The sequence below is a fragment of the Apium graveolens genome, chromosome 1 (genome assembly GCF_009905375.1).
Source record: "Apium graveolens cultivar Ventura chromosome 1, ASM990537v1, whole genome shotgun sequence".
In the NCBI taxonomy this organism is placed as follows: domain Eukaryota; kingdom Viridiplantae; phylum Streptophyta; class Magnoliopsida; order Apiales; family Apiaceae; genus Apium; species Apium graveolens.
The window spans coordinates 189746453-189771211 of NC_133647.1; the positions used below are offsets into that span (position 1 = coordinate 189746453).

The 24759-nt window shown below is 34.5% G+C and overlaps 3 protein-coding genes across 3 annotated transcripts; 2 read left to right on the plus strand and 1 right to left on the minus strand.

Moving 5' to 3' along the window:
- Positions 1 to 4657: 4657 nt before the first annotated feature.
- LOC141673906 (protein decapping 5-like) lies at positions 4658 to 10426 on the plus strand. Its single transcript, XM_074480636.1, has 8 exons — positions 4658 to 4942; positions 5969 to 6069; positions 6675 to 6755; positions 6854 to 7771; positions 8663 to 8731; positions 9506 to 9697; positions 9791 to 9901; positions 10007 to 10426. The coding sequence occupies exons 1-8, from the start codon at positions 4807 to 4809 to the stop codon at positions 10139 to 10141; spliced, it is 1743 nt and encodes a 580-aa protein (XP_074336737.1). The 5' UTR covers positions 4658 to 4806; the 3' UTR covers positions 10142 to 10426.
- Positions 10427 to 11140: 714 nt separating this feature from the next.
- On the minus strand, positions 11141 to 14356 carry LOC141673912 (ATPase GET3D, chloroplastic). Its single transcript, XM_074480643.1, has 7 exons — positions 14016 to 14356; positions 13078 to 13221; positions 12913 to 12987; positions 12625 to 12818; positions 12369 to 12540; positions 11867 to 12286; positions 11141 to 11500 (listed from the first exon to the last, which is right to left on the minus strand). The coding sequence occupies exons 1-7, from the start codon at positions 14250 to 14252 to the stop codon at positions 11369 to 11371; spliced, it is 1374 nt and encodes a 457-aa protein (XP_074336744.1). The 5' UTR covers positions 14253 to 14356; the 3' UTR covers positions 11141 to 11368.
- Positions 14357 to 15971: 1615 nt separating this feature from the next.
- LOC141713666 (uncharacterized) lies at positions 15972 to 20350 on the plus strand. Its single transcript, XM_074517181.1, has 3 exons — positions 15972 to 16017; positions 19353 to 19792; positions 19901 to 20350. The coding sequence occupies exons 1-3, from the start codon at positions 15972 to 15974 to the stop codon at positions 20348 to 20350; spliced, it is 936 nt and encodes a 311-aa protein (XP_074373282.1).
- Positions 20351 to 24759: the final 4409 nt, after the last annotated feature.

A 24759-nucleotide genomic window follows, 5' to 3' on the forward strand; every position in this document is an offset into this window, starting at 1 on the left:
ATCATGAAGGGTCACATTTATGTAGCCATATCATTTAATTGCATAGCAATATCATGTTATGAACTTGCAAACACGCATATAAACTATAGCATATACGATTCTTGTATCAGTGTACTAATAATTCCAAAATCAATTCAGAATTAAGAAATCAATCACCATGTTAACAAAACATAATAAGCTATCCATTAATAGCGAAAACATGGACGAATTATAAATTTGGGTTTAATCTACCAATTTATAATGATCAACCAGAGAGAGATGTCACCAAATATGTCCACTTTAATATAAGTTGATCATAAATCAATAACCATTAAAGCATCAATAGCCTTATAAGAAACCAATTATCCAACAACTTTGTGCTTACTTTTGCCTCGTACCTGTTATGCTTAAACAAAGCACCACTTAAAATCAAATTTATATTAATTTCAAGCACATGGCAACAAGTGATCAAAGAAATTAACGCACTAAATTTAATTTAATTAATGAGGCAAATAATGGCCACTCATATACCCATAAATAAATCCAATTTAAACAATCAAATTGACCTTTGCGTCTACTCACAAGAAAGTATGAAAATTGAAGAAAACTGCTTTAAGATTGTTATCAATATCAATCTTGTACGATAAAGACATTATTATATATATATTGAATATATAACTAATTCATAAGAACATTGCTAATTCTTAAATCACATAAGCATATAAGAATTAACAATTAAATTAGGAGAAGGGTTTGAGAAAACAAACAGAGATTGGATTTAATCTCGAGTCCAGAAAACTGTCTCCTTAAAGCAGTTTCGCCCCGCACCATCCGTGTTTAGCGACCTGCTTCCCAGGATAAAACGAGATACTAGTATAATCGATAGATCGAATATACTCTCAGCGAACTTGAACTGAGCCCGAGAACTATCACCGGAATATTGGAAAAATTTAAGACTAAAGAGACCAAGAATGAAAGAGATGACTCTTATTTCCTTGACTTAATAAAACTGGTGCCCTAAGACTCTATTTATAAAGAGAGGCTTGAAATGACTTATTTTTCTTTTCGATGTGGTACATGGTATTTATAAGAAAAACTAAGGAATAGATTTGTGCTACTTTCGATGTGGTACAAAACCACTTTTCATATTAAAAGGTAAAACTTTGGAATATCAGTTCTCATTCACCTTTTACTCATTTTGAGCTTGTTAATATGCGTTGGAATCCCCTCGAAGAGAAGAATACGTTCCAATAAATACACACCACTAACACATAATGTGTCTCACTCATATAAAGTCTCAAAATGATTCACAACTTAGTCTAAAATACTAAGTTTGTCCAACAGTTACATATATATATATATATTAGAGTTTTTACAAAACTCTATATTAACTAATATCAAATCATATGTTGATTTAGTCCTTAAGAAATTCCGGGCAGAGAATCATAACATGCTCTTGTCCTATAAAAGTGGTATTAGCTCGTTGACAAGAGCAAAATTAATAGGTGTTCACATCTGCAGAACAAAGTTTTTGTTCAATATACAAATTATATATTCAACTTGCCATAACACATTCCATGTTATTAGCACTTAGAGCGTGATCATCAAAACTCAATAATATTATTTATCACAATTTATATTATATATAAAATGAGACATTTTTGGGTGTTAGTTAATTTGATTCATTTTCATGTGATGGGTGGTTAAGCATAAGATTATTGTTAAACTTTAACCCTTATATATATGAATCGTAGGATGAAATAATAATAAAAATATTATTTAAGATTATAATTCCATTTAAACATATTATATTTAAAATCCACTTTTCAAACAAAAATTTATCATTTAATTATCAACCTGTTCATTTACTCATAATTACTTATAAATATATTATAAGTTTTGTAGTAATATGTTAATCATTTATTGATTTTTATGCATAAGTTTAACAAATTAAGAGAACGGGTTAAATGTCATTTTGGTTACTCAACTGACCGAAAACTTGTAGTTGGGTCATCCAACTCAAAAAACTATCAATTACATCATTTTAATCTTAAAAATTTTCATCCAGGTCACTCGCCATTATATTCCATTAAAAACTCGACGGAATGCGGACTAAACTTGGTGACTTGACTTAAATAAAGTCACCATGGCATGTACAGTCAGCTCACGCGGTATTTTGCGCACTCAACTGGCTTGAAACTTGAAATTTGGTTATCAAACTGAAAAAACTTCCATTTATACGACTGACAATTATTTTCATTAAAAATTGAAAAGAAAACTGAACGAAAAAGTCTCCTATAGCAACGTTAAGGCCCTCCTACCAAACCTTTTTACAACAAATACACAGATTATCATCAATAATTTTACTCACAGAATCTAGGGGTGCACATGAGTCGAGTTGGCCACGTTAAATGTATTTTAGAAACTCGACTCAAAGTTTAAAATTTTATAACCCGATCCATAAAAAATAAAAATGCAACCTAACCCTACCATTTATTCGTCGGTTTGAATCGGTTTGAATTGAGTTGAACGAGCTATTAAAAGTCATTTAAAATAAATAATTGTTAAAAAATATATTTATGATAAGAGAATATCGTGCAAACATACGAGTTCAAAAATAAAATCACATTACGAGTCATTATAGAACAATTTTGGGATTTTGAAATAAAATCCCAATAAAAAATTTGAGAACAATTTTGAAAATTTTGAGATATTTGGAGATTTGTAACGACTTTAATTTGAACAACATACTGATACATTTATTTATTACATTTATATATTCTAAATTTTTTTAAGTGAGAAAAGAGTGGTTGTTGGAGAACTCTTCGTTGGATTTTCTTTTCAGTTTTTAATGGACGTAATGGTCAGTGACTTAATGAAAATTTATTTAGTTTGATGACCAAATTGCAAATTTTGAGCCAGTTGAGTGACCAAAATGTCGCATCATCTTACTATACATGCCACGGTGGATTTATTTAACCCAACTCACCAAGCTTAGTCAGCATTCCGTTAAATTTTAACGGAATGTAACGACGAGTGACCTGGATGAAAAAAAATTCAGAGTAAAATGATGTGATTGATTTTTTTTTCGAGTTAGATGACCTAACTGCAAATTTCTGGTCAATTGAGTGACTCAAACACCATTTAACCCTTAAGAGAACCTTCCCTTCCCGGTTAATATCTTCAACTCTAACTCATCCAAATATTTCTTAAATCAAACATAATGTTATGATTAAGTTTATACTTAATGAAATTTAGTTTTGAATCTATTGAAATTTAGTTGGACTTTTTTTACGTGTTACATGTTAGTCAAACATGGACTAAAATACTAAAAAAAAATTAACTCAAGTTCAAGATTAAAATTTCAAATTTGTCAAAATTTATTGAAATATGATCAAAATAAATATTTAACGATTCAATTATGTTGTATTATCGTAAAGTTGTATGTTCATCGGAAATATCTTACGAAAAATTATCAAGAATAATTATTTTTAAATTTTGATAAAAATATATAGAAAAGATACACGAAATCACCAATTTCAATAAATAATTAAATAATTCTATTATTTTAATTTTTTAAAGTATGGATTCGTATTTATATCCATATACATATAAAACAAACACGGAATCATATATGAATCCAAAGTCGCAAAATTAATTTTGACTATATTTATTCGAATAAGAACAAAATAAATTTTGGACTACTATTTTATTCTTAAAATATAAAGAATTTAAACTCAAATTGAAATTTGTTCAAAATTTATTGGATAATGTCTCCTAATATTACAATTTAGACGAAAAAACCAAAAATGTCATATGCATGGAAATATGATGTTTTCTATTACTCAAAAACGCATTTTTATATGCGTTTTTCAAAAACGCAATAATAATGTATATTTTTATAAAATTTAGATATTTTCTCTTTTTAAAAAAACATATATATTTTTGAAAACGCCGGTTGATAATGCGTAAGTCCCCTGACATGTATCGTGTTTAAATGCATAGTAAGAATGCTATATTCAAAAAAGAGAGGCAGGTTAAGAAAAATATATGTTTTTATGTTAAATGATAAACGCAATTGAGTTGCGTTTTCCAATAATATTAAGGGTCATTACGTTTAATTGATATGTTTTGAAATATTTGTTTTTTAAATTACGAAATTAAGGTCCATTTTTCAAATTTATCCGGATAAGAGCATGATAAAGTAATAAGATATTCCTATGTCACTAATATCTCTAAATAATAACATGATATTATATGTTATTCTATATGTTAAAATCTGTTTTCATAGATATCATGTATCACGTATATCTGAATTTGATTTGACGATACACATAAAATATATACAAAATCAAATATCCGAATTAAAATTTAACTTATTTATTCAAATTAGGACAAATGAATATTCAACTATTCAATCTTATCCTAAAATCGTATAATATCCAGTAATAATTCTTCTATAAATCTAAAAAGTATGTTTATTTTTAAAATGTAATAAATAAAAGATACCAATGAGATATCCCAATATCACAAATACTAGTTTATTATCCGGGAGATTTTATAAAAAAAAACATTATCTTTTAAAAAAAGATGAAAAGAGGCATAATATATTCAAAAAAGAAACAAAAATAGTAGTATTTTGTTTGTTCATATTTTCCTTTAAAAGCTTGAGCCGGGGGACATCAAAGTTCAAAAAACTTTAAAAGCCTCCCAAGAGCATACACACACACAAATAAACACAATTGTAGTTTTGTCTCTCTCCAGAGAGAGAGTGAGCGAGAGAGAGAGATTGAAACTGGTTAGCCGTGGTAGAGTGACCGTAAGAAGATGTATACTGAGCGTTCGAAATCGCCTGATGCTTACATTGGAAGCTTAATAAGCTTGATTTCTATAAGTGAAATTCGTTATGAAGGTGTTTTGTACAATCTGAACACCGCAGAGTCTAGCATCGGCTTGAGAAATGGTAATTCTATGTTCATTTTGTGCTTTTTTAGTTTCATTGTATTTGAATTGTAGTTTATGGTGTTTGTACATGTATTTTGTTGTAAAAAGACTGGATTTTTACTGTTAATTGTGTAAGAAATGGAAAGTTTATATTCAATTTGTGTTTTTTACTTTGTATTGTGTGTGAATTATGGTCTATTGTGTTTGTACATGAATGTTGTGGTAAAAAGATTGGATTTTTACTGTTATTCGGGTAAGAAAATGAATTGTTATATTCATTTCGTGTTTTTTACTTTGTGGTGCGGTTGGATTATACTCTTTTGTGTTTGTACATGACTGTTGCAATGAAAAGATTGGATTGTTATCGTGTGTTTACGGAATATAAAGAAAAAAAAGAAAAGAATAAGATGAAATAAGAAGAAAAGATTGAGACAAATTAAATTTTATTCCACGTCACGATTACATATATCCTCCAGTGTTAGTAAGAGAAGGAAGCATGTTATGATATAAATGGTGTTAAGTTGATGTGGAGGAGATCCTTGAGGAGAATTAGAGAGTGTTGAGGATAATATTAATTATCTTGATGAAATCTTGAGAACCTTGATGAAGAAGAGAATTAATTTATCTTAAAAAAGGAACACACTTTGGCCACTAGTTCACCTCTCATGTGATTATAAACACAAATTCTATCTCAACTCTTGTTAATTACATAAACCTTATAGAGACTTGTTCAATAATATTGTTACCCTTTTTTAATTAATTTTGTTATGTTTTAGCATCTACATATGCGTGTATATTAGGTTTACGTACTTTGCACTTCACGTTTGCGCATTGCGCCTATGCCCTGGTTACCTTTGCACTTCGGTGCACATTTGCGCATTGCGCCTATGCCCTGGGATACCTTTGCGCTTCGGTGCTTATTTAGTAACCATTATCTAGTCTCGAATCATGTATTACAAGAAAGGTCACTATATGCCTAGAATGAAATATTTTTCCAAACCATGAGTTATTTTTTTTAATTTTGATGCTTACTTGTAAATTGCAGTGAGATCATTTGGAACAGAAGGGCGGAAGAAAGATGGTCCACAAGTTTTGCCTAGTGAGAAAGTCTACGGATACATTATATTTCGTGGAAGTGATATCAAGGTACTATGTTTGGGAACATCCGAGTTGGTTACCATGATGTTGGACACTTTAAACCTGAATGTGTACTCATAGTCTTGCAATTATTATCATTGTTTATTCCTCACATTATATATTGGTTTAAATCCGATTAGCAGTAACTTTGTCTTCTTTATGCAAATATGGTGAAGAAGTTATTACTTGTAATTATTGAAAATCTGATTAGAGCAATGGTAGAAATTTAAGTAAAATGTAATATTTTTTTTCAATTAAGATGGTAATCTAAATATGGAAAGACACATTTAGGATATCTTACTATCCTATGTGGGGACTTAATCAATGTTATAGTAATGATTTGCTCCGTGTAACAGCTTATGTTGCAAATTGGATTGTCGTTGATATGGTTTTTTTAATTTTTTCTCCATATATGTTTGTGTTGGTATTTAGTGAAAACCCGTCATTTTTTCTGTTATTTTTTTTAATATCATTAATTGATGAGTATTCTACATTGGTTAACTTGCTTCTTTGATGTTTTAATCTTGTCATTTCTTGGACGGTAATCTGTTACCATTACAACCATTTGTTTATAATAGGAGCTAAAATTCAGTTGTTGCGTGTGCCTTTTGCAGGATCTGCAGGTTAAATCATCTCCACCTGCTCAGCCCCCTATGCAAACTACTGCTATAAACAGTGATCCAGCCATATTTCAGGTATGTTAAGAGAATACCTACACACATATACACAACATCTTTTGAATGCGTCTTTATTGTACTTGACTCTTTGTGATTATTGTACATTGTCAATGCAGTCTCTCCATCTTCGCCCATCTTCCACATCTTCAAGCTTGCCACCTCCTGTTACTGGTTCTTTGACTGGCACTCTTTCTCATACTAGATCACCTGGTTCAAGTTACCAGGGAGGTATGCCTTTGCACCAACCAGGAGGAAATTTGGGGTCGTGGGGTCCCCCACCTCCTCATCCAAGTGCAAATGGTAGTGGACTTCCGATGCCAATGTATTGGCTAGGTTACTATGCCCCACCAGATGGGCCTTCTCAACTCCACCAGCAATCTTTGCTCCAGCCACTACCGGGGCTAGCAATGCCACTTTCGATGCAGTACCCTTTTTTCAGCCCATCCTTGCCAACTGGAACTTCAAGTTTGCCAGGTTCAAGCCAGCTGGAGTTTCCTTTGCCTTTCCTTCCAACCACTACTAGTCAACTCAGTGCAACAAACGCCTCTTTGCCTTTAAGTCTTCCTCCTGTTCCACCTTTGGTGTTGTCTTTCGGATCCATACCTAGTTTTTTGCCAACTAAGGCTCCTTATCTTGCAATTCCTGCAGTGCCTTTGAGTGCTGGCATGCAGTCAGCATCTCTGTTTGCCAATTTAGGTCCAGATGGTAATACCGTTGTACCTCCTATCACTAACAAGCATATCACTAGCTCTAGCCCACAGTATTCAACTGCATCCCAGCCCATTCCGTCTGTAGTTGGTATATCTACTTCAGTTCAAACAGAGAGAGCACCACCCTCACTTGTAACCCCTGCACAGCTTTTGCAATCTGGGAAAAGTGCCCTTTCGTTAGCACCATTGTCACAGATAGCTGATAAAGATGTGGAAGTGGTTCAAGTATCGCCGCAGATGTTATCTGAACTTCCAACTCCTGTTGCAACTGAAGCTCAGCCACCAATATTGCCATTACCGCAACAGTTCCGCCCTGTGTATAAGGTGCGGATTCTAATTTTTTAATTAAATAAAGAGCCGCCACTTGTGATTTTTTTGCTCATTTTTATAAATTGTTTATACGCATCTATCCTTACATTCCTAAGGTTGCTAAATTGCATTTCATGTCGCACATATATTCTTTATTGACTATATATGCATATACCTTGTTAAAATAGTAAAATAGTAATAAAATTACGTCGTTAACATTGGCGGGTTATTTAAGGAGAATAGTACACGTGGGAAATATTTTATTTTTTCCTAAATTTGACTGGAAGTTTACTTATTTAATTTTAATTTTTGCTACAACAGTTATATGGTCAGGCACGTCTTTCTACATAGATGTAAAATTTAAAGAAAATTTTTGAGTTCACACCAATCATTTGTTTGCAGAAACATGTAGAGTATGAGCAATACACATGTTTCTTTTTTTTTTCTTCCTGTTTTTGTCTAAAATGTCTTTCTGTTATGCTAAGTTCTGCTACAACATTTGCATGATCAAACACTACTGTCTGCATAGATGTAGGGCAAAAACTTTTAAAAATTAATGAAGTGCGTACAATTTTGCATGATACTCCATTTAAATACTTCACTACCATTTCCTAATTCTTTTTCCGATGATCGATTCAACCTCTGATGAAAAAGATATAACTTGGTTCTTTTGCTTATTATTAGCCTTTTGAAATGCTAAACTTCTATCTTTTGCATGAGACTGTACTTGCTCAGTGAAGAAGAATATATAGAAATCTTTTTTAACTTGGTCATCTTCGTTACTCATCTAATTTATTTTAATTTTACTGGGGTCAGTGATATATTTGTTTATTGTACATTAGTCAAATAATCGGGCTAAAACATTTGATATGGGCTTACAATGTTTCACCCTGTGATTTGATTTAGCCGAATGGTGCCCCTCATCAAGCTCGTTACAACAACTACAGAGGGCGTGATAGAGGAAGAGGATCAGGGGTAAGTTGATCCTGTTTATTTTGATTAAAATATATTGAAAACTTTTTAAGTTGGAATTTTACATGAAAGATCTGTCTCAAGATGTTAACAGACTGTTGCAATGCTATTGATGTCTTCGCATGCCTGCAGTATTTTAGATCCTATTTAAAATGTTTGTTCAAAAATTGACTTGCCTGTTCCTTTGTTTTTATAACATAAGAATGTGTGAAGGTGAAGTAGAATGAAGAGATGATTATTGAACACTTGAATAGCTCTGTAGTGTCTTGTGTTAGCCTATACAACTATGTGTATCTATTACCTTGGTTGGCTCATGTTGGTGTGTTTTGTTTGGGAGTGAGGGTTGTAGAGTGGAGATAGAAAATAATTAAAAAAAAAAGTAGGGATACTAGCAGTTTTCACTTAAACCTGAGCTTGCATGTTCTTTAAACTGGCATCTAGGTTATGTATCAAACAGATGGGGAAAAGTTTAGATCACCGGCCATTTTAGCATTTAATTGACTCTCATTGCTCTAGGAAAATCACAATATAAGCATCAGTACCCCAACTCCTCCTCACCACCACCATACCAATCCTATTTTACCCCTATCCATTCGAGGAACCTTCCTTATCTTTGCAGTTATATGTTGATTTGTGGCTTAGAAGGTTAAATGTGCATGTGCACTTAAAATTGCATCATATAAGCTTTAGGCAACTTCTTAGAGCTGCTTTGAGTAGGATCTTCGAAAAGATGGAATCGTATGAGGTGACATGAATTGATTAACATTTGGCTTGCAGATTTTCCGACCGGTTATGAAATTTACTGAAGAATTTGATTTTATGGCAATGAACGAGAAATTTAACAAGGATGAAGTTTGGGGTTATCTTGGTAAAAGTAACAAAAATTCGAATGAAAAAGAAGGGGATGAAAACGCAACTGAAGATTTTTATGTTGAAGAAGATGCCGAATCACAAAAGTCCGGGGTGGAGGTTAGTATACTCCTGTTTTCTTTTTTGTGCATATATATATTTAATGGCATAAAGGAGAGACTGATGTTTGTTCTTTTTAATACCATCATACAGCCTGTATACAGCAAGGATGACTTCTTTGATAAGCTCTCTTGCAATTCTCGTGAAAATCAATCAAATAATGCAAGGCCTGGGTTTTTTGAGCAGATGAAGTTAGACACTGAGGTACATTTGCGCCGTTGTAGTTGAATTATATAAAATTTAAAGCTAGCAGTTTAATTTAATAAATATTTTAGCCTATCATGTGCTCACCTGTTTGCTACATTACAGACATTTGGGGAATATTCAAGGCATCATGGTGGCAGGGGCGGTCGAGGTGGCCGTTTTAGAGGAGGTTACTATGGAAGAGGGTACGGGTATTCTGGGAGGGGCCGTGGTCGTGATATGCCCCATCGTGATTACTGAAACTCGTCTCAAAGTTAAGCTGTCAAAAGGGGGATTAGCAATGCCCCCATGGTTTCGCGAGACAGAACTAACTTAGGTTCTGCTTTGTAGTTTCCTGGATTCTGTGTTTTTTACTTCTTTCCAAAATAAAAATTAGAAAACGATGATGGAATTATAAGGTTTTCAACTAGACGTTTCATGGTGGATTTTCCAATGCTAGTTGGGTATGTGGGAATAGAAAAGCAGATTTCAATGCTGTGTTCATCATATGAATAGTTTGATATAAAACTTCAGTTTCTTTGGCAAGCCTTTTTGATCCGCAAATTAGATTTTAATAACAATGCTCGTTGAGGTCTATACTAACTACAAATCTACAACTAAGTTCACAGTCTGCACTCCTATTGTGCTTTTTAGATATTTACTGTTAGTTTATTGTTTTTTTCTCGGATGCTCATATGTAATTTACAGTACTGACTTGCTGCATTCATCCCCAAAATTCAATTTCTACAAACATTACCAATTCCTCCCTTTCTCAAGCTTTTATACTAACCCATATTTTGCACACCTATGAACCGAGTTCTCTAGAGCTTGCATTCATCCATTTATCAAGGTTTTCAAACATAAACTCAAAAGAGCAACTTCGGTGCATAATAATGCCCACTTGTACTTAATTCTATAGCTTTGAAGAACTAGATTCACAAAACTACCTGTACAATGCATAGGTACACTTGAATGGCATAATGCTTATAGATGGAGTATCTGGAAACCGTCAGAATTCAGAAAGTTGGAAAAATTATTCAAAACTAGTCGATTCATTCTATCATTGGATGATAGAGCACACGTTCTATGCTCGACATTCACTGTGTCTGTTAGCCATATTAACTTAAACAATAGAATATCCGATAAAGATAATTAGATTATGATTATGCACATTCCCCTTATTGTAACTTCCAGTTCCAAGTTTACTTGGTTTATGACACACACTAGGAACCATAGTTTTTATGCTCTACAAATCATATATTGAAGTAATTTAAAGAATATTTGAGTAAACAGACGAGTCATGCCTAAATAATTCTTTGGTTTTGCTAAATTTAAAGTCTCAAATACAGAGAACATGGCCGTTGATTATGTTTTGTCTTCATTAGTAAAGCTTTGTATACATCTGACCTCCTTGTTCATGATCCATTGCACTTGTATATATGCTTTAGAAAATTAGGGTCAGCACTACATGCAGCAAACAGCGAAACACTACCGAATTGTGATGATAATACTTCTGTCAACGAACTTAGCACCTCCAACCTTTCCTTGAATTTGAGATGGAAGGCGAATAACACGTCTCTGATCCCCTGCTTCTACCAACAATTCGGATCCTCCCCTGAACTGCAATATTAAAAATAAAATAACCCAGGCAAACATCATCTCAGACTTTTTCTGTGGAAGACTGGAAGATTGCAAGATTAATGAAAATGATCGTGTAAATGATGATATCGGTATGTCTAACTTTTTTAAACAGAAAAAGTACGGGTTTTTTTTTTGGTCGGTTAATTTTTTGCGCACATATTCATTGAATAATTCTATAAATTTAATAAAGCTAAAACTTATACAGGTGGACATGGATGAATCTCACAATACTTATTAAGTTAATATTTCAACAAGAGTTTTAATCTTAATGAAGACCATTTAGGGAGACCTAAAGGCAAGAAGTATGCAAAGCAATGAAAATCTGTACAGAGAAGTGAATCATACTTGGAACAACTTGATTTCTGACTTGTCAAATCCTGGCATGAGAAGAGTGACAGTTTTGTTGGTTGGATCAAATTTGACTGAAGGAGTCCCACAACTATTGCCACTTTCTGTATCAGTGAGAAGATTTCGTAAGTCTTCACTCGAATGGCCAAGAATGATCTCATTCCAGTCTAAAGGGACATTAACCGACAGGTTAGGGGCGTAAGCAAAAGGCAAGGGTGAAAAAGTGTTCTTAATCGGCTCTAATGATTCTACACCAGGGCTGGGAGACACGGAACTAACAGCTCCTGAAACCTGTGCACCAGCTTGAATTGCACATCCCCAGTAGCGTAATGCAGAATTTGAAGATGCAGGGTTATTTGGATCCATCACAAGGTAGCAGGCAAAGCGACGTGGATCTGCAAAGACAGAAGACACTCTCTGCAACACATAACACATGCAGGATATTATATACTCCACAGGCTATATCATCGTCACACAGATGGAAACAGTAATACCATACCTCCAATGTCTGTCCCAAGTCATCCCATACTTCTGAACTCATCTTGCCGGTAAAACGGGGCCTTCTGCTGTTTATATTCACGGATTCCTCCACCAGTCTCAAGAGAGAGGGTCCAGCCAATCTCCCTAGATCAGTTTTCTCAGCAAGGTCTCGCAGATACTTCAAGTATAATCTGTTTAACACGTCATTTCATGTAGTGAGAAAAAATTACTGGTCGGGTAAAGGGTGTGTGAAAGAGTGAGAGATAGGAGTAAACCTAGTTTTGCTGGCTGCACCTATCATGCGTATTGTTTCTTCAGTGTTCAAGCCATCATATATAATGATGTCAAACATGTCATTTTGGTTGCTCTTTTGAGGTACATCACCAAGAAATCCTACAAATCTCTCTAGCGCTAATGCTGAAAAGATAGAGTCCATTCCGGGGAGAACACCAAGCTCTTCACTGACCACCTGAAACATTATGAAGTGATGTTAATAAGATGTACTCCCATTGGTAAAAGGGGATCGATAATTGAAAGCGGAATAAACAGTATTACATACCCACCCCTTCTAGGACTCCTTGGGTCATATTAAGGCGTGCATCAGCTTCTTTTAGTCGACGAAGAGGTTCAAGGAGCATCTGCAATTATAGAATACAAATATTTAGATTTATAATCTCCACGAAATGAATACTAAGTTCTTACAGATTATAAAGAGAAAGAGAACACACTTTTGTAGTCTCCAGTCTGACTGCAGAAAGGTTATTGTTGATTGTTATAGGAGACGTCCCGATCTTACAGTTTAATAGATAATCAGCAGTAGGGTCTTGAGTATGTATCACTAGGTGCGTTTTGAACCCCGCCATTGCATAATGCTGAGAATCAAAGAAACTGGCACAGCTAGATATCATACTTACTTTTGATGTCAAATAAAGATACAAGAATATACAGGGCGGCATTAACCATGCCAGCTCATTATGGCCAATTAATTACTACATCCATATAAAATTACTCCACATTTAGAAAATCTATAATTTCTGAATTCCCCAACACCTTCAAACTGTTTCAACTAAAAGCCTTCGACCCCAAGACTGCTTAACCTTTTTCTTAAATTATATTTTCATGGTTCCGCAACTACATACAGCCCTTAATTCCCCTACTACTTGCAATCCTCCTTAATATTACTAGCGCAGACCGTTACGTTACCAACTACCCACAACTTCTAAATGTCAAAAGACGCCTCAATATGCACATTTAGCTCACGTATTAATACATTCCGTCACTCAAAGCCCTTTTAAGAAATTGAATAATGGCATTGTGCATTGCTTGTAGCCCATTTTGGGGAAAACATTAAAACTTTTAGTTCAAAGTAACAGCCAACAGGTTTCAAATTCGAGCTCATTGGGTCAAAACACAAAAGAGCTCTGATACCATATTAGTTACCAAGTCTCCTAAAACCCTATCATCACTACCATCCTTAGTATCACGTATGTAAATCATGATTATGTGCTAATACAAACAACACCAACACTAATTTTTTTACCAACACTAATTAACCACAATACACTAACAAAACTTAATCAATATCAAAACAACAATGCCCAAACAATAACAAAGATTCTTAAAGAAAACAAAACACTAACTAATTAAAAAGAAAAAAGATTGATACCTGAGCTGCAAAAACAGCAGAAGTGGTCTTGCCAGAGCCACCTTTACCCAAAAAGGTGACTAATTTAGTACCATGATCATTGTTATTGTCCTGTAATGAACTTTTAATAGCCTTAACAATAAAAGATGAAACTTTTCTTGAATTTCTTGGAAATACAAATTGGGCTTCTTTACCACATTTTTGTAAGGGCAAAAATGAGGTCTGTAATAGCAAAAGTGATAAATCTGAAAAACCCATTTCTTGAAACTCACAAACAAACCAAGATTGTGAAAATAAAGCAATGGAAGTGTTATATACAGTGGTTGTACTTGTACTTATGTTTTATTACAATTTACAGTTGTTGTCTTGTTGAGTTTATGTAGCTTTGAAAATGGCAAGTACAAAGAAGATGATGGTCGGAGTAGGTGAAGATTGGGCTGGCCACAAGTTCGGCCCATGTAATGGATTTGAGAGGCCCATAGTTTTTTTATAAGTTTTTTTTAGTTAAGCCTAGTTTATTTCATAAGTTGGCTATATGTATTTTATTTATGTTAAAAAATAATTATTTAATTTTCTCTAGAAAGCAGCTACTATTATTCTACTCTATAAAATGAAAAGTGTTGTAAAATACTAGTTATAACAGTATTATATCGAACCTCTGTAAAAATAAATATAGCAGAAAGGGAAAAAATGAGCAGACTAGAGAGAAAATGAAAGTTGTTTGGTGTGTTTTGCATCATTCCCAAAAAGGCTATTTATAGCCAAAATAAGAAACATAGAATTTAATGCAATGCAAATATTTCCAAGTCTAAGCATAGCCTTACGATTTAATATTTGACAATAACAATCAATTTACAACACTCCCCTTTGATTGTGATTTTCTCCAGTTTTGATTTTCGGGAAATCATCTATGTTATTGTTAGCGAAATTTTTTTCTACCATTTTCTCTTTTGATTTTTGAGAAGATTGGTATAGCTTAACAAGATGATTTTGGGCATGACAATTACGTGTCCAGTGCCCATCCATGTCGCACATATAGCAAATATTTTCAGTTTTTCCTCCTCGTGTACCTTTCTTTTACTCTGTAATTCAGATTACCACTTCCGGTGACCATAGTTGTTATATGAATGAAAATGCCCGTGGCTCCAACCTCGTCCACGGTACCGACCTTGGCCTTGTCCACCTCTATACCCTTTTTCACGTACATTCTGCTGGAATGACATGTTATTTACTTCAGGTAATAAGGTAGATCCTGTTGGACGGGATTGATGATTCTTAATCACCAATTCATGATTCTGTTCAGCGACGAGGAGAGTTGATAGAAGATCCCCGAACTTAGTAAATTTGCGCTCCATGTACATCTCTGCTAAGTTCATATTATTTGGGTGAAATTGATAGTGTTTTATCGATTTTTCTTTTCTCCGTAACTTTCTCACCACACATAATAAGCCTATAACTTATTTTGAACAAAGCAGAGCTATAAACTCGGACACTCTTAAAATCCTGAAGTCTTAAATTAGCCCAATCATTTTTAGTTGCAGGTAGATTAACTAGTTTCTGGTGATCGAACCTATCCTTTAGATTTTCCCATAAAATAAAGGGATCCTCGACTTCTAAGTACTCAGATTTTAAATCTTCATGCATGTGGTGTCGGAGAAAAATTATAGAGGTAAAGTTTTCTTCAGCCGTAGATTTATTTTCTGCTTTTATTGTATCGCTTAATTTCTTTGAACCCAAATGCAATTTTACATCTTGTACCCATGATAAATAATTATCGCCAGAAATGTCCAAGGCAACGAATGACAAGCTTGTAATATTTGTCATACTAAATTTGAATTAACATGAAAATTATTAAATTTTAATTCATCAATATGAATATTACATAAAATCATAGTTAATCAGGTGCGTTAACAAGTACGCAATAATCAATGTATATATCGTTATTATCATTGATAATATAAACAGATCTAATATAAAATGACAAATGGATTTTCACCCGCCATACGGACGTCTGCGTATGCAGGTTATCTCCGACCAATAATAAATTAAAGTGGACAATCCTGCATAAGTTAGTTATGGGCAAAGTTATTATTCGATAAATATGCAATTTATAAATTAAGGTTCCCACTATATTTCGGTATTACCCAAAATTAAATGGTACCGTAAAATAATTTTAATAGGCGGTGCTCCGGCCATATATATTTAAATTATTAGTAGAGGGTGTAACTACATCTACTTCGGTCACATATATATAAATATGTAGAGGGTGTAACCACGTCTACTCATATATCTATGTATATTTAAATTAAAATTTTACCTTCTCAGTTTCGGAGGGTTTCGTGTCGATAACGTGTTGTAAAATACTAGGTATAACAGTATTATATCGAACCTCTGTAAAAGTAAATATAGCAGAAAGGGAGAAAAAGAGCAGACTAGAGAGAAAATGAAAGCTGCTTGGTGTGTTTTGCATCATTCCGAAGAAGGCTATTTATAACCAAAACAAGGAATATAGAATTTAATGCAATGCAAATATTTATAAGTCTAAGCCTAACCTTACTATTTAATATTTGACAATAACAAGGATTTACAACAAAAAGTACCCTTTGGACTTTGGAGTGTTCTTTTTTGTGGCTTGGTCAATTTTATATGCTTTTTCCTCTAGTATTATTTAGGATTCTTTTAGTGTTTGGTTTAAAGTAAAATAATTTTTTTATCGACAATAAAAATGAAAAGCATTTTGTTAGTTTTTTGTGAGAACGATGTGTTTTTTTTGTTTTTTTCCCAGAATTTATGATTGTGGATCCATAGTTTGACATGATGTGTTATTAATTTTTTTGTCGGGTTTACCTACACGTATATCCGCTCCAAGAAATTATTTTTTTTTCAAAAAAATTATTATCTAACCGGGAGACATATAAATATATATCTTCTAACATTTAGACAATAAATCTTTAATGATCTAAAAGAGAAAACCCATAAATGCCAAGTAATGTTTCTCCGAAATAAACCTGCAAATCACGTACAAGTGAAAAAATTAATTAGTCTTAATTATCATAACAACTAAATGTACTAACTTTTCTATTATAAATAAAAAAACTACAACTTATATAGGTATATATAAAATCTAAAAAGAAAAAATTTAAAAACCATATAATATATTACAGGGAATATGAACCTCTGACCAAAGGAAAAAAATTCCTTTTAATTAGGCATAATCCGAATAATTATAACTTCTCTTAGTATATATTAAACCAGAACAGTAAGGATAAAAAGTTCCAAAATAATCCATGTGAAAAAATCAGTTTGTCTTTAGTAACTGTGGATTAACAAAAATACCATACACTAAAAAAATGTCAGTCTGGTATTATTACAGAAGAGGTGCACAAATGGGTTATCCAAAAAGACGGGACTACGCCTTCAGCTCACCTATTTGCTTGATTCCGATTGATGATTGTCGTCTTCAGTATCGGCTTTAGTGGGTTTTGTAACTTTTGCAATTTTTAAATACCAAATAACAAATTATTTTAGTTTGGCGAGTTTGATTTATTCCTGTGTATATTAGTGTGGCATGTGTAGGGTATACATAAGAATTTAAGCTTTATATTTTCTAGAAGTAGGCCCTAAATCCTAAACTTGTGTTTAGTTTCTTTGGTGAGTACCCCCTGTGTGCCCAAATGAGGTTGAATATATAGTAAGGGATTGAGTAAATTCAAGGTTAATCAGTATTCGAATCCGTGATTTTCTATTTTTTTTAATCTAGTCTTTATATTTACAAGAGAGCTAATAATCATGGCTGTCAATTATCTAAAACAATGACTTCCAATCAGAGCGGGGAAAAAGTAGAATAATTGATATGAAGGAGGATGGAAATGGATATAACGTAGGCAAAAGGATTTTAGATATGAAAATAGAATGAATGAAATCTTTAATATAATTATTAATGGAGCTGTGCATTGTTGCCGTTCATTCAGTAATAATTGATTTATATATATTATTAGTAGTGGTATTTTTTGAAAAATGAAAATAATTCAATAATGAAAAGTCATACGGCATCTACACATATGATCGAAATTGAACAAACGTATAATTATATCGCTGTTGAATCATTCCTTCTTGGATAGACAACCAAGCGATTTTTTGAAGTGATATCTACATAATGTAATCCTCCAATTGCTGTTTTGAGCAATCGACCACAAATGCATCACCATAAAAACCTTTATCACCGAATCAACACCATAAAAATTTCGCAGATCTGTAATCTCGGGCATGATAAATTGCAAACAAATTAAATAAAACCAAACTCTCACAAGGAGAGACAAACAAAACCTAAATAAATTGGGAAATTATTGAATATTAACAAGATATGAATTAAGAGATGAACTAACAATAATAAAAAGAAGAAGAGATCGGGGCTTTCCACCGGTGAAAGCCGATGGAAGCCCCTCAGAGATGACAGGAGGCTCCTTCAAGGTTGAGAGAATTTTAGGATTTCAGGGTTTTAATCTTTTAGTAGTGGTATTATCATTTACTATGTAATATAACAAGTGTCTACTAAAAACTTTCCACCGTTACTTTTTCTTCCAATATTCCCATCAAAATCAGACAAACAACTTCATAAAAAGCATACCCTGGAAACCAAAAAAAAACAAACTCAATTACCACATTCTTAGATTAAGGTCTGGCACTTTCGTGTATAAAAAAAGAAATGTACGTACAAGCATCATCTTTGTAGGGTTCTATTTAAAATTAAATAAACAACATGTATGTAAACATAGCATGTTTTATCTAGGAAAAAAACTATCCAGTCAAATTCGTTCAGCTCTTTGATATACAAGAAATGATAGAGCATGGATGCTTCATTGCCAAATCTCAATTTTTCCTGATGCATAAATTCAGTCTTCTGCATTTTCAGTTGCCAGACTAAATGCACAACTTTTTCTTTCAAATCTCTTATTTTTGAATCCTTCTCTCTGCAACCAGTGGCGGAGGGAGTGTTGTGCAAGGTGTGTCATTTGACACACCATTATTTAAAAAAAAAAAATAATTGATGGGCCTCAATGGACCTAACTTACAGCCCATAGACAGAAACACAATCAAAAAGTCACGGGCCATTTACAAGAAAATAAAATACAAATAGCCAGGGAGAACACTGCAGACTGCAGTGAGATAAACTCGATTCCAATTTCCAAGTTCCAACATTTATATTACTAATCTCAGGCTCAAAATTGTGTTTGTTGGTTGTTGAGTTATAGGCTTTTGATTCACTGGGTTTTAGATTCATCAAAATTTTCAATTTGATAAAGAAAAAACAAAGACTAGAAAGTGTTTGTTAAGATATCATTAATGCTTGTGCAAAAGAGACAACTAAGTCGATACTTAAGGAGCTAAATGGTGGGTTTTTTGCTATTCTTGCTGATGAATCAGCTGATATTTCTGATAAGGAACAAATGGCTCTTTGTTTGAGATATGTAAATAAAAAAGGAGAAGTATGTGAACGATTTATCGGTATTGTGCACGTTCCCAATACTACTTCACTGACACTTTTAGTAGCTATCGAGTCATTGCTCATGGAGTACTCATTGACTTTCTCTCAAGTTCGGGGTCAAGGTTATGATGGGGTGAGTAATATGCAAGGTGCAATTAACGGTCTTAAAACTTTAGTATTAAATGAATGTCCTCAAGCATACTTTGTACACTGCTTTGCACATCGGCTTCAGTTAACACAAGTTGTCATTGCTAAGAAGAATTCATATTGTGGCTGGTTATTTGTTGATGTACTTGCACCTCTCCTAAATTTTGTAGGAGGTTCACCAAAAAGAAAAGAATTTCTTCGTGAAAAATAAGCTGCCCGAGTTGTTGAAGCATTGTCAATAGGTGAACTTGAAACATGAAGTGGTTTAAATCAGGAGCGTGGTTTAGGTAGGCCATGTGACACTCGCTGGGGTTCTCATCTTAAAACAATATTAAATTTGCTTGACTTATATCCCGCAATTCTTGAGTCACTTGATGCTATAGCAGAAGTTTCTGATACAATTGACTCTAATAAGGCACAATCTATCACCCACTTGTTAATGCCATTTGATTTTGTATTTGTCGCATACTTGATGGTTGCTATATTTGGGATAACAAATGAGCTGAATGTGGTACTGCAGAAGCATGATCAAGACATTGTAAATGCTATGGCTATGGTTGACATAACTAAGACTAGCTTACAAAAGATGCGAGATGAAGGATGGAATTTTCATATGGACAAAGTCACTTCTTTTCTGGTTAAATATGGAGTTGAAGTTCCAAATATGGAAGCAAATTACATTATCCCTGGAAAAGGATGTATAGAGGTAAGAGCCCACAAATAACAAATTTTCATCATTTTCGGGTTGAAGTTTTTCTAAGTGTCATTGATCTTTATTTGCAAGAACTTGAAAATCGGTTTCCCGAGATAAGTAAGGAATTATTAATATGCATGTCTTATTTTAATCATGCAAATCGGTTTGCTGCTTTTGATAAAAGTAAATTAACACGACTTGCTGAATTTTATCCAAGTGAATTTTCAAGTACTGAATTGCTATTTTTCGAGCATTCTCTTGAGAATTTTATCGTTTTTATTAGAGAAGATGAGAGATTTTAGGATTTAAAAAATCTTGTTGAGCTTTCAATGAAACTTGTGGAGACAGGAAAGTCTATGACTCATGAAAGGGTGTATTTGTTATTAAAGTTAGTGTTGATTCTTCCTGTTGCAACTCCAAGTGTTGAGAGAGTTTTTTCTGGAATGACACAAGTGAAAGCTAAACTACGCAATAGCATGGGAGATCAAATATTGAATGATTGTTTGATTACTTATCAAGAGAGAGATTTGTTTTTGAATGTTAAGATGAGTGATATTATAGATAGGTATCAAAATATGAAAACTCGTCGAGAATAATTGTAATAACTCTTTATTATTATATGAATCAGATTTTTTTATCGTTTATGTCTTAAATATTTGACACACCATAGGTAAATTCCTGTATCCGTCACTGTCTGCAACTCGCTTCTTTATCCCATAGTGAGCACCTTCACGAAATGGAAACATAGACAATCACCATCTACAAATATTCCTTAATTTCTAACTAGGAAACATTTCCTCACCTTGTCAAAAATTCAGAGATATCTAATAATTAATGAAATTTCTATGCATTTGGAGCTACGTAAATATCTTTCTTTCAGTTTTACCTTGTAAATAATTTTCTCGATTACATAAAAAAACGCTCTAGTGGAACGGGGCCAACACCTGTGCATCTAAATATTTTGCCCAAACCAACAATATTTCTTATAACCTGCTACTTATAAGTATTAACTCACATCTAATAATTTAAGAGAGAAACCAGTCTTACATCAAGAGATACAATAATAAAATGCCTACTGGATCACTGCATGTATTATACACAAGCTATCAGAGCTTTATATTTAACAAGTGTTTACCGGTGCCCGGCCAAAAACAAGCATAAAACTTAATTATATATATTCTAAAATAAGGTAGGTGATCTTTCAACACCATAACTTAAATAGGCGTTTAGGCCATAATCAAACTATGAAACTAAGATGTACTGCACTCAGGCTCAAATGATACAAGATTAAATACTGACAAGAATTTTAGTTGCCTCTGCTTCATATATACATTAGTTTAGCCTTCTGGGTATAAACCTAAACCACTATTCAGTGAGGCCTTACGATTCTATATAATAATCCAACTACTTAGAGAAGATACAACATCAAAAAACATGCAGAAGTGATTCTTAAAAAAATGCGTACTCTTTTTAGTTTTATCTTGGATATAGCTATTAATGTAGCATTACTTACAAGTTACACAGTACGCAATAATTAAAAGAAAATATGGGTCATAAATTAATTTAGAGCATTTTAGAATATAAAAATATGTCCAGTTAAAAATTTTTCTGTTAGAGGCGAGTTAATTTGTTGTCCCTGTACAGAATATGGCCTCCTTTCCTCTTCTTCTCTTCTTTTTGCCCACACATTTATCACGTTCCCAATAGCCAATACCATGTATTTTCAGTTAATATAAAATTTCAGGTGGACTAGGCTTGGGAATGGATTTTGTTGCAATCAATGTATTATTACTGTAATAGATCGCTGATTCACGGTGTCACAGCGCACACTTTCAGGATACGCCTCGTACTGCATTTCTTCAACGGAGCAGAAAACAAGGAAGAGGGGGCGACCTAAGCTTTTCCTGACCAAGGAAATGGTTGAGGAGCGGAAACTGTTGAATGGCTCTATAAAAATTCTCTCCTGAACTTACAGGGTATATCTTGTGTGAAATATAATTGTGTATGATAACTCCGGTGAGCGGGCGGCTCCGTCCGACGGCGTTCCTGGATCTTCTGTGCGGGGGTGAGGTGTAGCTGCTGGTTGGGCGCCTGCAAAACAACACCGGAAGGGGGGTTTTGCTCCCACGGCGCCTCCGGTGTAAGAATAAGAACGGGTTTTGGAGAGGATGGAGGTATATATATATTTATGTATCTTAGGGGCTGCTGTGTGTTTGTGTGTGGATGTGTATATGTGATGGCTGCTGTGTGTTTGGAGTGTATGAGAGTGTGTGAGTGCAAGAGAAATTATTTTCCAACCCCTAAACCCTTCAGCCTTGGGGGTATATATAGCTCAAAGGTAGGGTTTAGGGGTAGTTACCTCTGAATTTGGGCCGTTGGATCTTGGGACCGGAGGACGCCTGACTTGGACGGATTGCTTGCACGTGTCCAGGGGAGGACCACCTCCAGAGTGTCCTAACGGCCTTCTGACACGCGTCGTGCTTGTCTGGTGTGTTGGTTGTTGATAGCTGTCATAGTCACGTGCCTACGCCCCCTTGCTTGGCGGGTTGTGGGGTGTGCGTGTATTTTCTGGGACCCCCCTCACTGTGGTTTTGGCCCCGATCCGGATCCAGGTATGCAGGTGGATCCGAATCCGGGAAGTAGGATAGACCCGGGCCTGGGCTCCTATGCTTGACTGGCCTGGGAGAGGGGGGGTCTTAGCAGGTCGGTTGAGCCTGCCTCCCTTTAGTCTAGGTTGATGCCTATCCGGGTCTCTTATACCCTATCATTTGCCCCCCACTCCCTTATGCAGATTTTCTGGATGAGGGAGTAGAGTAGGGTTGCATATTTGGCTTAGTAAAGAAAAATTTGTGCTCCTGGTTGCCCCCCAATCCGGATCTGGTGTACTGGATGCCAATCCGGATTTAGGTAGAATAGTTCAACAAAATTTGTGCTCCTGGTTGCCCCCCAATCCGGATCTGGTGTGGTAGACGTGATCCGGATTAAGATAGAGTAGTTGATTCTGAAAATTTTCTGCTCCTGGTTGCCCCCCAATCCGGATCTGGTGTTGTAAATGCAATCCGGATTAAGGTAGAGTAGATTCAGAAAAATTTGTGCTCCTGGTTGCCCCCCAATCCGGATCTGGTGTGGTAGATGCAATCCGGATTAAGGTTATTGATCCGGGTAGTGGGCTGTGGAATTTGAAAAGTTTGGGATTTGTAACATTTTTTGGTTAATTCCCCCCATGAAATTGAATTTTTTGCAGTTTACTCCTAAAAAATCGCTCCCATAATGATTATGGGTCTTCAATTCAGTTTTGTAACCGCTACGCCAGCCAACTATACCCTGCCACGTGGCGGGGCTGTTCATTTTCTTGGGCCTATAAAAGGATGCTCTTTACTCTTCATTCATTCTTTATTCTCCATTAAAAAGAAAACCAACAATCTCTCTTTCTCTCTAAAAATTTCTTGAAGGGCCGCTCTTGTTTTTGGATCTCTCCGCTGTTGTGCCGCCGTCTCCTTATTTGTTTGTAACTCGTAAGTTTATTCTTCTCTTGTTCGATTTCTTCTGCTTTATCTTCGAGTTTTTTCAAGATTTTCCAATTTTGCATGCTTCGATCTTGTTTCTTTTCCTTCGAATCCATGGTACCAATTAGTGTTTTAGTCTTTCTTGTGGTTGGTATGGCTGCTTTTTGTTTAGATCTATCTATTTTTGCTTGTCTTTGTTGTATTTTTGTGCGAAAATTGAATTTTCGGGTTCGTTTTTTCTGGGTTTTTTGTTGCTGTTCTTCGTGTTCTTGGCTGAAATATATGTATATATATGTGTGCTGTGCATTTTTTGTTTTTTGATTCTTGAGGTTGCTGTTTGTGGGTTAGGTTTTTTGCTTTGGATCCAGGTAGAGGTATAGGGTCCGGATTTGGGGGAGGTTTATGGTGGGATTGTATAACTTAGGTTTTATTAGTTTTTGGTTGCTTCTGACCTGGGCATGGGCCCTTGCCGGTGGGATCCGGGTATATGGGTTTTGTCTCAAGTTTTCTGTTTCTATAGACCCGGATTTGGGTTCTTGTCATCAAGATCCGGGTCCATTGTGGTTTGCTTTTGTGGATTGTAGTTAACATGATCCGGATCGTTGATTTTTTCCGGGTTGGACTTGCATTGGTGGTCCGGATCATTAAGTTATGATAAAATTAACATAACGTACCTGATCCGGACCACTTAGCAAGACAAATAAAATCTGTAGGGCCCAGACTAACTGACCTTCATTTTAATAGGTATATGGTCCGGATCAAGGAGCGGGCTAGGAAAGTCTATAACTGCTACCCAAACTTTTCTGGAGAGGAGAGTGACCCGGATTCATCTGGTATAGAACAGATCCGGGTAGAGATGGTTAAGAAAGTTCCTGCTTCCGCCGAGATAATCTCAAAGTTCAGGTATAAGAGAATGCCTGGGGGCTCAGTTCC

Bases quoted from the DNA above. Each gene is read 5' to 3' on its own strand.
- LOC141713666 (XM_074517181.1), top strand. From the start codon at position 15,972: ATGACAAATGGATTTTCACCCGCCATACGGACGTCTGCGTATGCAG. The intron at 16,018-19,352 runs GTTATCTCCGAC...CTTGTGCAAAAG, and splicing joins ACGGACGTCTGCGTATGCAG to AGACAACTAAGTCGATACTT. The intron at 19,793-19,900 runs GTAGGAGGTTCA...GGTTTAAATCAG, and splicing joins TTGCACCTCTCCTAAATTTT to GAGCGTGGTTTAGGTAGGCC.
- LOC141673912 (XM_074480643.1), bottom strand. From the start codon at position 14,252: ATGGGTTTTTCAGATTTATCACTTTTGCTATTACAGACCTCATTTTTG. The intron at 12,541-12,624 runs GTTTACTCCTAT...CGTGTTAAACAG, and splicing joins GGTGCAGCCAGCAAAACTAG to ATTATACTTGAAGTATCTGC. The intron at 12,287-12,368 runs GTATGGTATTAC...TATGTGTTGCAG, and splicing joins ACTTGGGACAGACATTGGAG to AGAGTGTCTTCTGTCTTTGC.
- LOC141673906 (XM_074480636.1), top strand. From the start codon at position 4,807: ATGTATACTGAGCGTTCGAAATCGCCTGATGCTTACATTGGAAGCTTA. The intron at 6,070-6,674 runs GTACTATGTTTG...TGCCTTTTGCAG, and splicing joins TTCGTGGAAGTGATATCAAG to GATCTGCAGGTTAAATCATC. The intron at 9,902-10,006 runs GTACATTTGCGC...GCTACATTACAG, and splicing joins AGATGAAGTTAGACACTGAG to ACATTTGGGGAATATTCAAG.